Source organism: Phlebotomus papatasi, chromosome 3, assembly GCF_024763615.1.
Source record: "Phlebotomus papatasi isolate M1 chromosome 3, Ppap_2.1, whole genome shotgun sequence".
In the NCBI taxonomy this organism is placed as follows: Eukaryota; Metazoa; Arthropoda; class Insecta; order Diptera; family Psychodidae; genus Phlebotomus; species Phlebotomus papatasi.
In genome coordinates this window covers 70,218,616-70,235,555 of record NC_077224.1, presented here as the reverse complement: position 1 = coordinate 70,235,555, position 16,940 = coordinate 70,218,616, and the positions used below count along the sequence as shown (strand labels likewise).

General features: G+C 34.5%; 1 protein-coding gene across 2 annotated transcripts; it reads left to right on the top strand.

Moving 5' to 3' along the window:
* The first annotated feature begins 4,421 nt into the window (after nucleotides 1-4,421).
* LOC129808185 (post-GPI attachment to proteins factor 2-like) lies at nucleotides 4,422-12,378 on the top strand. Of its 2 annotated transcripts, none has more exons than XM_055857953.1 (3): nucleotides 4,422-4,823; nucleotides 4,901-5,035; nucleotides 8,644-12,378. In XM_055857953.1, exons 1-3 carry the CDS (start codon nucleotides 4,767-4,769, stop codon nucleotides 9,283-9,285), a joined length of 834 nt encoding a protein of 277 aa, XP_055713928.1. In that variant the 5' UTR covers nucleotides 4,422-4,766; the 3' UTR covers nucleotides 9,286-12,378. The 2 variants fall into 2 exon arrangements, with proteins under 2 accessions (XP_055713928.1, XP_055713929.1); XM_055857954.1 differs by having other exon boundaries at nucleotides 4,428-4,553.
* The last annotated feature ends 4,562 nt before the right edge of the window (nucleotides 12,379-16,940 follow it).

Genomic DNA, 16,940 nt, shown 5'->3' with positions numbered 1-16,940 from the left:
CCAAGTAGCTCATCAGACATCACAGAACGTCTCGGTTAACTTCTTCATCATTTTGTAAGTTTTAGTGCAGACTAGGGGAAAGTACTCTCCCTTCGAACGTTCATGCCTTCGAATAATATGGATTTTCTTTTATTTTTCCTATGACACTTACACATTTCTATTAACTATTAGTTAGCTTGTCATCAATTATTGATAATTATATGATAATCATGTGGAAATCTCTTGGGAAACGTGACAGAAACTCACATTATTCGAAGGGTTGAACGTTCGAAGGGAGAGTACTTTCCCCTATCTTGACGTTTTTGGAACTTGAGTTGCAAGCTTTCAAGATCAGTTTAGCTTATTTCCTGAAAAAAATAACGATTCGGTTATATAAGGACATTTGATTTCAAATTTTTGAAAAATATCTTGAAATTATTTATGTTTATAATTTTGCGACTACTCTGGACTGAGTTAACATTAAACTTAGGGGAAAGTAGGGTTACTTTGAGCTGTGGTGCTGGATTGTTTGTTATACGACTTTTCCGCCTATTTCTAAATGAAACTGGTCCTTACAATTATTTTATTTAGATCCACAATTATTTTGTCTATTCGAATTACATCATATTGAAACCCAGTTTCCTTTAAAAATATCCGAAAAAATCGTATAACAATGTAGCCCTACCTCCTCCTACCTAGACCCGGTCAAATTGACCGGGCTAAAAGCTTTTTAAAATTAACACATATTTAAACGGTATAATGTCGCCAACAGACTTTACGAATTTCTTAAAATATGCATGTAATATATTTTTCAGTGTTTAAATTTTAAGCTTTTCATCTTTTTCAAGAATAGTTTGTTGAGTATCCTACCCTATCGTGGCCTGTTATTTGACCGAGCGCGCCAGGAAAAACGACCAAAAACAGTCGGTAGGTTTAGTGTTAAACTTTTAATCTGAAGATTGTTGTACTCATCAGTCTACATAAGCTATGGTACAATTTTTAAATTGGATGTTTTGGATTTCCATAATGTGATAACTAATCCAATTCTTTAAATCTATGGAACATATACCGGTGTTCATTTATATTAGTCTAGTCTACATCATATTTTTTTACATTGTATTCTGCATTATATTTGAGTATTATCACAACTTTGCGAATAGAGGAAAATTTCATTGAAACATAATTCCTCTTTCTCGAGGCGTGAATTGTTCATTGAATACGGAGTATTTTATTTCATTGATCCAAGAGCCTGATAAGGCACAAATTTCTCCCGCCCTTGCAATTTGCTCATGCAAACGCTCTTTCTCTCCCAGCGCACCCTAGCCCAAACACCTTCTGAAAGATGATCCCACTCGAGAGCTACATTGAATTGCTAATCGCTCCCTCCTCATCATACCTTATTATTCTATTATTTATCATTCGATGACATGAATAGTCCAAACACTCCAACTCACCCCAATTTCCCTTCATCCACCCGTATCCATATTTTCTTATTTTTCATGTTATGAATTATTATGACAATCGTTCCACAATGGCAAATTCGTATTCGTGATGTAAGATAATTTGTTACAGATTTTCCTCCAAAAATAAACTAAAACTTTTTCTCAATGTCTCACACTTTTTTTCCTTGCCCTCAGCTGCGATGTTTTCAGAACTTCCCCAACATTATTGTAGCATGGTTCCTCGTCATTTTCTTCTCTTCCACTTTGTTCACTTGGCACTCATCTTTAATCATCAGCATAATTCTACAAGACTGACAATTGGAGTGCTTTTATGCTTCTTGGGAGAGGAACATTTGGAATTGATTACAAAATCTATTTACCTTAATTATGTGAGAGTTCTGTGACACCAGCATCTGTTAAAATGGTTAAAATGCATGGGATGTCTCCTTTTGGCATGTGTACGAAGAGTAATAAAATATGTTCCTCTTTTGAGCTAACACATTTTTATCTTCACACTAATGGTAATTTAATTTTTGCCATAAAATTTGAACATCTTCATAAAAAGGACAGAGGGAATATGAAACGGTAAGAAATTAAAATATTTGTTACTCAATTTCGTTTCATTATTGATGAAACAGGATTTAGTACAATTTTCCTTAAATTGCATGCTGAAATACAGAAAATGGAATTTAGAAAATGCACTTTTAGCTGTTTCCCATAAAAATTGTTATTTTTGAATGTAATGGCAGTTTTAATAAATTTTAATTAAAAAGAACTTTGCGTATTGCATGAGTAAAATTTGAAATTATGAATATCTCTTTGTGGAATAAATAAAGCTATTTTTCAAGCAGTTTTTTGACTAGGAAGAAAGGGGTACCTTTGAAATAGAAATAGTGTTTTCTCTAATTTTTTAATTAGCCTGGATCTTATCATGATAATAATTTAGCTAAAACAACTATAATTTTGAAGCCGAATTGCATTATGATAAACAAGAAAAGGTCCTATTTCAGAAAAAGAAAAGGTCCTTGGTACGACGTACGACATAAGTCGCCAGCTATTGGGAATTTTGTTTATAGCAACCCATTATGGATGTCATCAGGCAACACTATCGGAAGTCAGTTTACGTCAAGAAGGAAAAAACACATTGTCAGTCAGAATTCAGTCATAGCGTTTTAATTCAGAAATATCTTGTCAATCTATCTAAAGTCCATCTATCTTGAATTAGTTTTTAAATAAATTTAGTTGAAGTTATTTACTGTGCGTTTTGTCATCGAGAATCGGCAAGGCGAGAGAAGGCGGTCCTTTTCGCCAGGATTAAGATATTCTCTCCCTTTTCAGGTACTAGAGAAGCATCTGGGAATTCTCTATTTACTATTTATCTGGAAATTCATGCGCAATATACTACACTGAAAAAAAAACCGGGGTGCGATTAACTTTTTTTCTCATAACTTTAACACTTTTTAGGTGTAAAAATATATCGACATTTTTTAATGTTAATTTTACACCTTTTTAATAGTAAAATTAACATGAAAAAGGGTAACTTTAACCCCTAATACACCTAAAACGCATAATATTTACACCGATTTCGGATCAATACTGCAGGGTAAAATAAACATTTCCGGAATGTTATTTTAACTTTCGGATTTCTCTCAGTCAGTGTACACTTTTGGGTATATCAGGAACATCCGGATATTATCTACAGGAATTGATTTCGGATTTCATGCGTGATATTCTATACTTATAGGTAAGAGATTCTCCTGACCAGTCCTATTTCAAAGCTTCCTGAATTTAAAGGTATACCCCACTTTCCCCTACTGTAACAAATTATGATTTTTTTAATATTTCTTTTAACATCACAACTAACACAACAAGTACTTATTAAGGACTTAATAAGTACTTAATTCAATGTAATGCCTTAATTCAGAGGTGAGCAAGATCCGTTTGAAACTGAACAAACGTAAAATGAAACTTGTACGTCAATGGTCTTGGAAAAACATATTTTGACATTAATTCGGTTTCAAACGGTTCTTGCTCACCCCTGTCTTAATTTTAAGTAATTGTAAAACACGTAACTGCTTACCAAGATGAGACAAAAATTTAGTAACACCCTACTTTGTGTTAGTCGGGGTAAGACATGTTATTTTATAGCAGTGATGAGCTAAAAGAAAAGTCGAAGTGAATTTGGTGGTGCCTGTTGGCATTCTTCGAAATGTCGCGAAAATTCACGTAGAGAAAATAAGAGGTTTTTTAATGTGAAAATTGTTTAATTCCTTAAAGTTAAGTCCTTTTCACAAGAAAATTCTTTTTATAATTTAGTTGATTACAGCTATTTGGGTTAATTGTAAATACTTGTCGATATTACAACAAAAACATTGGGATGAAATTTTAAGCTGAATATTCTTTTGAGCTGTCCCAATATTCAAGATAGGTTTGAGAAAAATCCTTTTGTACAACACTATTTTGGTTAATAAGGAATGCAAAAGTACATATTACAAGAAGGGACACGACCTGCTGATAAGGATAAAATAGAGAAGAAAATATTTTGTGGCATTTTAGAGATTTTCCGCAACCGCAGCGCCGCCATACGTTTGTCAAGTGAGTTATTTGTGTCTCTATCTCTCTCTCTCACAAATCTCTATGAGTTTTTATTTCTGTTATGTCTTTTTGGCGCAAAAATATTTATCATGGCACCTTGAATGAGCGGGATTAGTGTTACCAGTATGTCTATCTGTAATTTCCATATCAACACAAAATTTTTCGATATTAGACGGCTTTTAACGAGCACAGGTCTGTTTTAAAGCCTTTAAATATCCACATAATGATCAAGTTAAAGACTTTTAATGTAGTAATTTTATTTTCATAAAATTGAGAATCCATAACAAATTTTGATCATAGCCGTTGGCAAATGATTTTCCTTAGACTTTTGTCTTCATATTGTATGGGTTCTCTAAAAGATGTCTCTGTGAACAGAAAATAACATCCGAGCATTCATTTCCCCTCCAAAATAGTAAAGTGACAGTCGCACACTTTTCCACACACAGAAAATCACATGAAATTTTAAGGGAATCTCTATTTATATTTACACGATAGATATTCAATGTGATATATCATCCAATGAACGCGTTACTTCATGTAAATTTCGGTGTTATTTCGTACAATTGATATTTTGGTGTTGTGTGGCCGTGATTCCGTGTATACAACTATATTGTGAAATCCTTTGCCCTCCTTTTGCTCTGCTCTCGATTTTCCTCTTCTCGTGGTGAGGAGAAATTCGGTATTAAGGCCTTCTTGCCCATATTTGAGCCCTAAATTTAAAGCAATAAGTCGCTGGCTGGGGGTGCAATCATGAGCCAAGTGAGCGAAATTCACAATAAAACCACGGAGAAGATGAAACAGGAGCAGGTTATTTGTTGAACGTAGTTCAAAACTCCTCCATTAGGACATCCGTATTGATTTCATATTTGCGATTTCTTTTGCAGATTTTTATCCACCTTATTGTTGGTTTTCGTGAGATCTGTATAGTTACTGCTGCCCTTCCACTAATTACCCTCGTGATGTGCTTCATAACAGCCTATATCTTCCAGGCGGATGAAATTCACGAAACCCATTGTCGTGTAAGTTGTCTCCGGAAATTGGAATATTGCAGAAGGTCCTGTAATCTCTGTAATATTCCAATATACCGGATTGTCAAAAAAATGGATAAGAGATTGTAAAGAATCTCAGCTAAGACATTAATTTAACTTGTACGAGTTAAATATCCTGGCCTTAAAAACGTACCCTAGAACTCTACGGTTTAGTGACCTACGTCCACTCTCGTAGTAGGGAATCGTTGGTCTGGTTCTTTATACATCCTCTAATGAGTGGTTTCTGGAGGACCTATGCAGTTGCAGAACAATATTGTAGTGATATTTGTATTCTTAGGATCGACTTATGGGTTAATAGTCAGAAGCAGGGTTGTGCATTTACATAGTAAAAATATTTTTTACATTTTACATGTAAAAAATAATCTTAAATGTGAAAAAGGAAAATTAAACATTTTTGAATCTTTTGAACATTTCCTGTAAGCAATATCAATATTCTTGGGAACACATTCTTGGGAAAACCATGAACAACATTTCGTTTTGAAAATCTATTATAGATTAAAAGTAATTCAACAATTTTGTACACATAAACATACTCTCTGTAGTAAAATAACGATACTTTTTCCAATTAAAAAAAACTTCGTCCTTTCTCCACAGATAGGTATTTCAGAATATTGTCTATATTAAATCCTCAACATCCCGGCGGAACCAAACTACGTATAAACTGTGTAAATACGTTGTACGAATACTCAGTACCATCATGTACGCCCATACTTTTTACTCAGTACTATTTGCACCAAGTGAGACCCGAAGTGTGCTTTTGTGTGTGTCCGTGTGAAGTATTATCTCTTACAGAGTAAATATGTAGTACTACATACATCGTAAACATATAATAAAAACCCTGTATGACAGAAAATGCTGTTGGCAGGCGTGTTGTCAGCTGCTTAGACAACGGGAAATATTTTCAATTGGAATATTCTGTTTACAAATTATGTGTTACAATTATTAGTAATTTCAGTGATTATAATAATATAATAATTATGCGACGCTGTGTAATCTGTAGAAAATAGTGAATATCACTAGTGAGTTGCTGGCAAAGTTGGAACGAACCCAAAACAAATGTGTAATAGCAATATTTCAATTCGGTACTCGTACTAGTTCATTGTTCTTGTACAATCACCTCAAATTGAGTAATGTCACTCAGTTACTAACGTCACAGCAAGTAATTTTTATTTTCAAAGTTTTTAATAATTTTTTGCATTCTAATCAAAAATTTGAAACACTACAACACAGTAAAAATACAAGGAATCTTCATACTCTGCAAAATATCAGACCTAACTCTACAAGATATGGACAAAAATCCATAAAATTTACAGCCATCGGCGCTTACAATAAAATTATTGCAAAATACCCAAGATTAAATAATGTTAAGGATTTACACATTTTCAAAACAATTGTACATTCTGAAATTTTCCCATGATAAGTCATTTTTTTGTACTACACACCTTTGTAATTTTAATTTCGAACTATCTCTATCTACATATTTTATATTGTCTAGTACTACATGTTACTTTCTGTATCCTGGGCATGAACCAAAAAAAACTTCTTATACTTATTCTGCGTGTGTATGTGTGGTGTGTGTGTTGAGAGTTATCTAGATGCAAGTACGTAGTTTATACAGAGTTTTCGTACAACTATGTGCCTCAGTACAGAAGTATGTAGTTTATACATACTGTGTATATGAGTGAACTTGTATTTTTAAATGACCAGTACTCATCAAATACATGAGTAAAAAACAAAAAAAAATGAGTTTAATATTTGATGAATATCCATAAATTTTACATTTCTTACATTTTAACTTTATATGTTAAAAATACAGCACATGTTCAAAACTGTTTTAACTATGTAAAAAATTCGCCGAACCCTGCGGTCAGAAGGTCCGAAGTTGTTCTCTTGATGTCAATAACTGCAATTTTGCGTGATATTGAAGGGACCGACCGTTCAGGTGATATAGCTTTAATGGAAATGACTTACAGTATTTGGCATAATTATACATTACACATTTTGCTTAATCTAAGATCTCTAAGATATTACAAAAATGATGAATTTATGAAATATTGTTTAGGTTATACAGTGTGTATCACTACAGTATCGAGGTTTTTCAACTTTTGAATTTTAATGCCCTCCTGAATCAGTTCTAGCTAGAAGTTTGATATGTTTAGCAAAATTGTAGAATTAAACGAAATCCATTGATTGGCGTTTTAATAAAACAATGGCCGTACGAGAGCTAAGATAAGAAAAAGAGATGAAAGTAAATAAATCCAATTGAATAAATCGATCGATTAGTATGGTGTATAAATCAACAATTTACACTCCCATATTCTCTACAAAGAGATTGTCCATGTGCCAACTTCGTATACCACTTGGCTTGAGAAATAAATGGCATTGCAAAAAGTGCCATCTTCGACATAACTGACCCTGGATGACCACAATTTGATCTGAGTGGGTCAAATGTATAAAGTTTTAAAAACTAATGTGTCAAGCTTTTCAACGTTAGATCACTTGCCTAATTATCTTAAACAGAAGCTAAGATATATAGCCCCTAAGTATGCCTTCAAGGGATAGAATACTTGGATTAAGAAAAAATAAATTACTAATTTATGTATATATAATGTAGGCCCTGAAGAAGGTCTCAACCAAAGGACCGAAACGTCGGGAAAATAAAATAAAGAGAAGAACAAGAACAAGAAGACTGAAATTTCATTCCTGACATCATCTACATCCACACGGTCGAAACAAATTATCGTACTTGGGTTATCCAATATTTTAATCTTCAAAAAAGATTTCAAGAAATTTTTAAGTGGCTGAATCAAATTCAGGATCTTGTCTTGAGTCATCTTGGGATTGACCCCGAACATCTTTCTAAAGTGGAAGCGGATTGAGATTGAGAGTTGTGAGCTGTTGACCTGGGTGTCCTAAGCCCGCGACCTCGATATCAACCGATTTTATAAATGAATGAACAGACCCTACCTCGTACAACACACCATTTCGTTTTAGGGAAGAATCACATTGACAGTTAAATTCTCACCGTATTTCGTCAATTTACGCATTTTCATTGCAATTCTTACGCAAATTCTCGATTACGGTATTACCTTATCTTATACTCGGTGGCACGAGGTGAAAATAATGTAAGATAATTGAAGAAAAAAACGAAAATGTGATAAACGATGAGGAAAAAACTACGAGAAATTAATCGAACAGTTTTTTTGCTCATCGTTTATCATATTTTCGTTTTATTGATTCAATTTCCTTATATTATTTTCACCTAGGGCCACCGAGTATGACTTAAGGTAATACGGTAATTCAGAATTTGCGTAAGAATTGCAGTGAAAATGCGTAAATTAACGAAATACGGTGAGGCTTTGACGGCGACAGTGAGCATTTTACTGTCAATGTGATTCTGCCCTTAATACAAGACATTTACCGCTCTGTAAAAATGTAAGAGCAGAAATATTTTTAAATTACGGAAATCCAATGTAATAGTCTTAGAATAGAACCTCTCCGAAAACCATGACATAGCATAGTTCACATTGGGATCAAAATATAAACGGCTATTAATTGCATATTCCTCTTTCTGCTAGGTCTACAATGTGATTCCATCGATAAGTGCCATCACTGGGGTAAGTCCTCAGCGGTACTTTTGGCGTGCCTGTATTGCCTTTCACATAGGCCCTCGTGTGGCCATAGCTGCCGTCTACCGTAACTACTACAGCAGTATGGTGGCCAGAATTCGCGATCCGAAGATGCAGAAGCGTACGCGGATTCTTGTAACCACCGTCTTTGTTCTAAATCTCATCGAAATCGGGGCCCTGTGTGGCGTAACGTACGTGTCCAATCGCGAAAACTATCCCATCCACGAGAAAGTGTTCATCACCTTCATGATATGCTCTCTGTGCCATATGCTGGCCACCATTCGCCTCAACGAATCCACCGCAAAAGTCACACCCGCCGCTCGAGAATCCGCCGCTTTTTCACTACACTGCAAGAAGATCCTGTTCTTCCTGAGTATCGCCAGCACAGCCGGTCTTGTGCTTTTCTTCCTGAAGCATCGCTTCCTGTGTCATGACATGGCATTCAGCTGGTTTGCTCTCTGTGAGTACATTATTGCTTCTGCCAATATGGGATTTCACTGTACCACCATGCTCGATTTCCCCACCGAGCACTTCATCGTGGCGAAAGGAGCTGAGAGGCTCAAAAATCATCAAGAGTACAAATTTGAATAATGATTTTCCACAGATACCCCCAAGAAAATCCCGCAAAAACAGGCTACCCACATAGGTAGCCGAGCCAACAGAATTTTTTTGGCATCTCAAAGTATTTAGTCATTTTACTAATTTGTAGAAAGGTCTAAACTGAAGAAAAAGTATTTAAAAAAAAAGATTTTTAGAGGAAAATAAGCAAATACTATTATAGAATTTAATAAATTCCACTGAAGAGTCTTTGCCAATGGCTCTTGAACTTAATAATTTTGGAATGAAGAAAAAATTATTAAGCAGTGGATACCTTACAATTTTCAAATACAAAACTAACTTATAGTTGTTTGTAGACGAAATAACATAGTTATGAAGAAGTGAGGGAATCTTTTAGCTCAAATAGGGCTTCTTCCGAACATTTAGACTCCATAGACAGGACGCGCAAAGTGATTTTATTGCATTTTTGTCTTGAACCAAAGAAAACAAATTCATTTATTATTTAGTATATTAAATTTATTGCTATTTTGTCTCCCAATCTAACAGTATTCTTAATACAGTGATCAGAAGTTTTTTGGTTGAGCAGTGTTATTTTATTAATTGTTGCAGGTTATTTAACTTAAATATTTATTCAAATGAGAAGGTTATAAGAGCTTTTGCAATATTTTAACTTTTGATTTACTGAAGCATAGTTTAGTAATAAATAGATTTAACAAAAGTTTTACAGAATAAACTTTAAACCTAATGTACAAGCTGTAATCAAAACTACAAATTTTATTAAGGGGTGAATCAAGGGGCAGATAATATGGTCGGAAACGGTGTACAGATATTGAAGATTTTTCATATAAGTTGTGGAAGTGCTGAAGAAGTAGTACATGGAACTAATTGCACGTATTACTTCCATACTTCTCTAGGACTAAATATGGCGGGAAGTATAGGAAGTGCGTAGGAAGTGGTAGTAGGAGTTCTATATAAAATCATATTTTTCTATGTTTTTTTCTGTACCGTTTTAGACGCTTTTAGTGCGATTTTCTTTTAATAATACTCGTTTAAATATGCTGAAACTTTTTGTGTACTTCTTCTTGTCTTTCTCCTTAATTTAACATTTAACGAACTCTTAGTGCTGCAAACTTCACTTCCCGATCCCGACCCAACCATACCCTAAACTAAAACTTAAAGTCTAAACTCGTACTTGAACTCAAATGATCAAACACTTTTTAAAACATCAAAACCTCAAATCTGAAAATTTAAAACATTTAATTTTTAACTATTTAATCCAAATTATTTATGCTAGCATACTGGATATATGAAGCTCATAGGCAAAAGCTCATATGGCTAAAGCATAGGATATGTTCAATTTTGTCTCTGAGGTCCACATATTGTTTTTTTCTGTTATAGTGGTGATTATGAGAAGTTATGGAATTAGGGTGAAATTAAATTGCCGTACAACTGATTAGATGAGCTTGGCAATCTTGCTCTTTCTTTTTGACTGGCCTATCCCCAATGAAATGTAAAACATATTGTAAAACCGAAACATATAACCAGATTAAGAACATTTCCAATGTTTAGTCCTGGAGGTTGGAATCTACGCTAAGACGGCGGTGGACGCATGGGGAGTGGGAAAGGTCAAGAATGAGATAAAATAAATTTAATTTAATAATTCAATTCAAATTTAAGAAAAAGGCGTTAAAGTCTCAAACTATTTCTTTTACTCATAACTAATTCGTAAACTCATATAACCTAAATGGGTCCCGGTCAAAATCCCGAAAGCCAAAATCCCGAACGCCAAAATCCCGAAAGGGCCAAAATCCCGAAAGCCAAAATCCCGAATTCTTAAAAGTGTTATAGCTACTCCCACGATTGTACCCGCGCTTGCTGGAGGCAAAGGGGAATCTTCTGTGTCTTGGGAAATTATTCTAAACATTTTTCTCCATATAATTTCATTCCTATCAGGATTTTGAACATTCGGGATTTTGGCTTTCGGGATTTTGGCCTTTTCGGGATTTTGGCGTTCGGGATTTTGGCTTTCGGAATTTTGGCTTTCGGGATTTTGGCTGCCACCGGAAAAAAATTCTATGTATCCCCAGGAATAAAGTCACTGTTGCATATTATAATGGCCTATATACTAGACAAATATATGTCCATATTGAAGCAAATTGCCTAAGTTTGTGCAGGAAAAACGGTTAAATATGAGCATAAATTTCTCTAGTGTGTAGGTCATAAGATGAAACGGCTATGTCGACCTATGAGTTCAACAGTAATAACGTAAAAAGGAAGGAGAAGAAGAAGGATAACAGAAATTTGAACTTACTAAAAATGATGGATATTTTTTTAATTTTCCGAAATAAAACGTTTAATTATCTAGGACTCGCCTTTTTTAGGGTTTGATAACACTGCAATTACGACAATCATGTTTTTGTCTTATTCAATCTCCTATTCACTTAGCACAATTAGAAATTTTTGTGCTCAGAAAATAGAAGAACTACAAGAAATGCCGGAATTATTGAATGATTAAGCACTCCCAAGGTATTAGAAGTGAAAATTGTCCAAAAAACTTATAGAAGAATTATTAGCGGTGTAAAGATTTTAAGCTTAAACCATATTATCCCCCTTTTAAATTGTAGTATTATTTAATGAAAAGCCTAAAATATATTATGCCATTTTGGTTGCCTATCTGATCACTCAAAAAAAAGAGATTTTTTTGTATAAAAATTAAAACTATAAAAAATAATAACAAAAGAGATTCCGTTGTACTTTAATCTAAAGTCAATTGATATTATGTGAATGAAAATTAAAAAGGAACTTTTGCATGTAATTTTGCCATAATAAACTGCACTAGTCAGACTAAGTGATAGATAAATTAGATAAATTATTTTTCTAAGTTTTAGTGTTGTTTATCTCAAATTTTATTGATATATTATACCAAAGAATTAAAAGTGACGAGAATCTTCATATTATTTTATATTTAAGAGAATATTTAGTGAAAAAAAAAAACAATTAACATATCTCTTGAAAAACGAAGAAATCTCTCTACGTACTTAACATTAATTACATTGTAGTATACAAAAAAATGTAAATTATTGACACAGACAGTAATTGAATAAATTAGCAATTTCAAATCAATCAAAACACTTTGTTTCCTTTTGCTTAACTTGTGGTGCAGAGGTGTGCAAGAACCGTTGAAACCGAATAAACGTCAAAATATGTTTGTTATGGTAGCGTTTTGACCATTGACGTACGTGTTTCATTTGACGTTAATTCGGTTTCAACGGTTCTTGCACGTCTTGTGGTGGATTGCTGAAGACCTAAATTTTCTATCTGTAAGCATTTTACTTCTATTGCTCTATCTATTGACGACCGAACGGATCATATGGAATCTGTCGTGACGTCAAAAAACCTCAAAAGAACACATTTCGAAAATTCTATTTAAAATAAATATGATCTCTTATAGGGACTTCTAGTGACTCAACAGACGCTGCTGAAATTACAGGAGTTGCAGTGGGGAAAATCTCTAGTAAGGGAATGTAGTCTGCCTTTTTCACTTTTCAATAAATATTTGATAGCTTTCAATGATCATCAAAATGTAATCCTCAAAATCCCGAGTGTATTGGAGCAGCCAATAGCCTTCCGGCTAGAACAAATCAGGAACTCATATAAACATAAGTATTTGTGCAATATTCGTCAGGTCAAATTGAAGTTCCATTTAAATTTCACACAGTCCCTCTCGTTTCAATTGTCCAACAAAATCCCAAACATTCAATTGTATTTTTTTAAGTTTTTGTATCAGACAATAAATTACAGTGAGAGAAATTATTACATATTCGACATAATTCATAAACAAATTTATGTGATATCGAACTCCTACTTAGGTCCAACGAATATCTAAGAAATGCGTTTAACTTTAGATATCTTGTTTTAGCCGGGATGTTTCGAATGACAAGATAATGTCGAAGATTTTGACAACTTTAGGCTACAAATTTTCACGAGAAAAACAGTGCTTCAGAAAAATGTGAAGAGAAGTTATTGTATAATGTCTTTTGACTACATTATGGTTTTAGTCAGTGCAGTAAAAGTGTAAACCTGACAAACACACAACCTGCGAAGGGGTTTTCCATCGTTTTACCTTGGAGATTGGTCATCAACACTAAGACGGCGATGGCCGTAAGGTAATGTGGGTCAGTCACATGTGATTGTCGATGGTAATGAAGAAATAAATACAATACAATACATTAGGCTTCGGGCTAATCACTTATGGTCCGATTAATGTCTTTGCTTCAATTTTATCAGTGAAAAATAAAGATTCAAAGGCAACCTCAATCACGTTCCAAAGCATATCATGCAGGGTGTCTCCGTACAAATCGACATCACATTTTTAATTTTCTCACCAGGAAAAACTGAAAATTTATGGATTTTTAAGGCCTAAATGGGGTAAACTGGTAAGTATAGAATCTGGATGAACAAGAGCATAAGAGGACTTTTTTATACTCATTTTGTTTAAAGATAGACCTTATTCTCCTATATGGGATTTATGAGCTCTAGAGTTGTCATAGAGGTCCTGTGAAACGGGAAAACTGTTTTTTTTATTCTTGAAAATATTTGCACAGGTGTCCTGCTTAATGCATTGTGCATTTTCGTTCTTTTCGTCTTTAAAATTATATAGTGTTTGCCTTAGTAATTGTTCTATAAGCAGAATATTTACCGTGTTTTTTGTGTAACCGTTAATTATCGGGGATGTTCTTAAGAACTATTTTGACTTTCTACAAAAATCAAGTCAAGCGAAGCCAAGGGGTTACTCTTTTCAGGGAACTGGAGCAATACCTGTTAGGGAATCCATGGGGCACCCATGAAACTCACGAGAACTCGGTAAACTCATAGGGAACCCATTTTCCGGGAAATTCATGAGGAACGCATATGGGGAACCCATAAATTTTTCAAGGAACTCGTGGGGAACTAACAGAGAACCTATAGGAAACCTGGGGAACTTATATATTTTTCAAGGAACTTATGCATTTTTCAGCTAATTTGAGGAACCCATACTTTATTTCTAGCAACATACGGGGAATCCGGGGATCCTTTAATTTTTTTTTCTGGAAACTCACGGGGAAGTCGGGGAACTAATGTGGATCCTGGTGAACCCATACATATTTCAGGGAACTCATGAAAAACCTAGGGCACCCATTCATTTTTCAGGAAACCCGTTTAGCCCATATATTTTTCAAAAAAACCCGGTTAGCCCATACATTTTTTCTGGAAAGTCATAGGGAATTTAGGAAACTCATGAGTTTTTCAGGTAACTTGAGGAACCCGGGTTTTAGGGACCCCGGGAAACAAACACATATTTCAGGGAACCTGGGGAATCCATACATTTTTTTAGGGAACTCACGGGGAATCCGGGGAACCCATACATTATTCCTGAAAACTCATGGTAAACCCATACATTTGTCATGGAACCTGGGTAGCCGGGGTAGCCTATACATTTTTCAGGAAATTCGGGTAACCAATACAGATTTAAAAGAACCCAGGAATCCTTACAAGTTTCCAGGAGCTCGGTAAACTCGGGGAACCCATAGATTTTTATTAGGGAACCTACGGGGAACCCATTATCTCGGGCAACCGGCAATCTAACTACACTGATTGCTTATGAGTTGAGTTACCCCTTGAAGGAAGACCAGTTTGAAAATCCCGCGCAATGCTCGCGTGTGTCTGGGATGTCGGAACAGTGTGAAGTGCTGTGAAGATAGGTATGAGTCACGCCTAGCGGGAATGCCAATGAGTTTTGTCGATTGTAGCGCCACAAGCGTCTTATTTGTCGTGCAAATGCCTTTGTCTAAGAATCTAAATAAAATTCCGCAAATTCCATTTGGAGTTATTTTGTTGTGTGATCGTGAAAAGTTTGTGAAAAATTTACCGCGTCGGTGTCAATCGATTGGCTGAGTTGTGGGAAATCGTGACAAATAGCTCAGGACACTGTGGAGAATCTCTCGAACAAGTAAATTGTGAGTGTTTGTGCTGCCCCGGAGGCTTTCTTGTTTGAGGGCGAAAGAGAAGGTGCCCAGAGGAGGCACATAAAGCTAAGCATCTCGAGTCCCACTTCTGGATTATACACCGCTTCTTTTTCTTTTGGTAAGTACCCAACTATCTGTCCAGCTATTTAGTGCCCGGAAAAGCTCCCCCAGAAAGTGAAGAATTCTGATGGGTGCTTTTCTTGGCGTAAAGCTCAATTTAGAAGACAAGGGCTATCGCTAGTGCAACAAATCTCTCGCCGCCTTTAGCTCACCGACTATTTGGTATTATTCAACACGAGCGATTATTTTAATTGTAGGTGATGTCAGTGAAGTTCACACGTCACGGCCGAACAGATCGGCGGTGACAGTATGTGTGCTCAACTGCAGTTAAATGAACATTTCTTGAGTGATAAAAGCGATAATCTCTAATGCCCCCAAGCGCTTTATGCTTATACAGTCTGTGATTCATATTTAAACCAACATTTGAATATGTTCCGATTAGATTTTATGTTGCTCTTTGGAATTGAATGGGACTAAGGCAAAAAATCAAATTTCACCTGAAAATCTTTGAAGTCATTCACAATGTTTTTATATATTTTTTTAATATTTGTTTTTATGATATTTAATAAATTGGTACAGAAGGCATTCTGTTAATGACTGACTGACACACCAAGAAAAACCGGTTCTGGCCGAAGCGTTTCATATTGGGATAAAATATTTTGTTGCTAGGGTACTTTTGGGTAATTCTAAATTATTAAATCAAAGAACTTGGAAATTGAATTTGTTAACTTCAAATTCGAGTTTGCTAATAAATTTCCTAAAGCATTATAGGTTTAATCACGATTTTCGATATTCGTGAGCGTGTAAATGACAGATAAAATGACGTGTAAATGGTATTTTTGAATTTGTCGAGCTACTATCCCGATATCGAAAAATTTAGGATGATTGGAAATGAGCTTTAAATGGGATGCAATCACTCCTATTAGCCACTTTCTTAATTCCACTTACACGATATTCCAAAATATTAAAAAAAAAGTGTGTAAAACAATTTCTTGTGCTATTTATACATAATATAGCAATTGTGCTATAAATAGTCTTGTCTTTTTTAAATAAATTGTCTTTAGAAAATGTGGAGGACAATCAAATCTATAACACAAAAAAAGCTCCCTCAGTTTTCTCCTGATTTTAATATGCTCGTGAACGTTCTTATTTCCGGAATTGAGAAAATTCTTCTTGGCTTCCTTATTATCGCTTATTCGATATTACAGAGGCATACCTATTAAAACTTTGAGTGGAACAGGTTCAACCTATTTAATCTTTTGCACAATATATCAATACTTAAAAATGTGACAGAAAGTCTTTCTTTTGTTCTTTCACTATGTATATGTTTAAATAAAATTTATTTCATATTTTTTTAGTAAAAAAAATAGAGCCTGATAAATCTTCTTCACATACATACAAACGAAATTATTACGTATTCAAATGAGAATGTTTCCCTGTAATTTAAGTGTTGAATGTAAACTGAACAGTTTTGGATAATTTCGTTCTATGCAATTGATATCCGAGTTGTTGCCGAAAAGTATTTTTCTTACTTTAGTTTTTTTAATGACAAATGATGAATAGCCTAGAAAAGCTAGCAATACATTTTGTTGTTCTTTACATGATTTGCGGAATATTATGCAA

What these genes read in the sequence shown, in the direction of transcription:
- LOC129808185 (XM_055857953.1), top strand. Translation starts at nt 4,767, where the DNA reads ATGAGCCAAGTGAGCGAAATTCACAATAAAACCACGGAGAAGATGAAA. An exon ending in AGAAGATGAAACAGGAGCAG is followed by an intron (nt 4,824 to 4,900) that starts GTTATTTGTTGA and finishes TTTCTTTTGCAG; the next exon opens with ATTTTTATCCACCTTATTGT. An exon ending in TTCACGAAACCCATTGTCGT is followed by an intron (nt 5,036 to 8,643) that starts GTAAGTTGTCTC and finishes TCTTTCTGCTAG; the next exon opens with GTCTACAATGTGATTCCATC.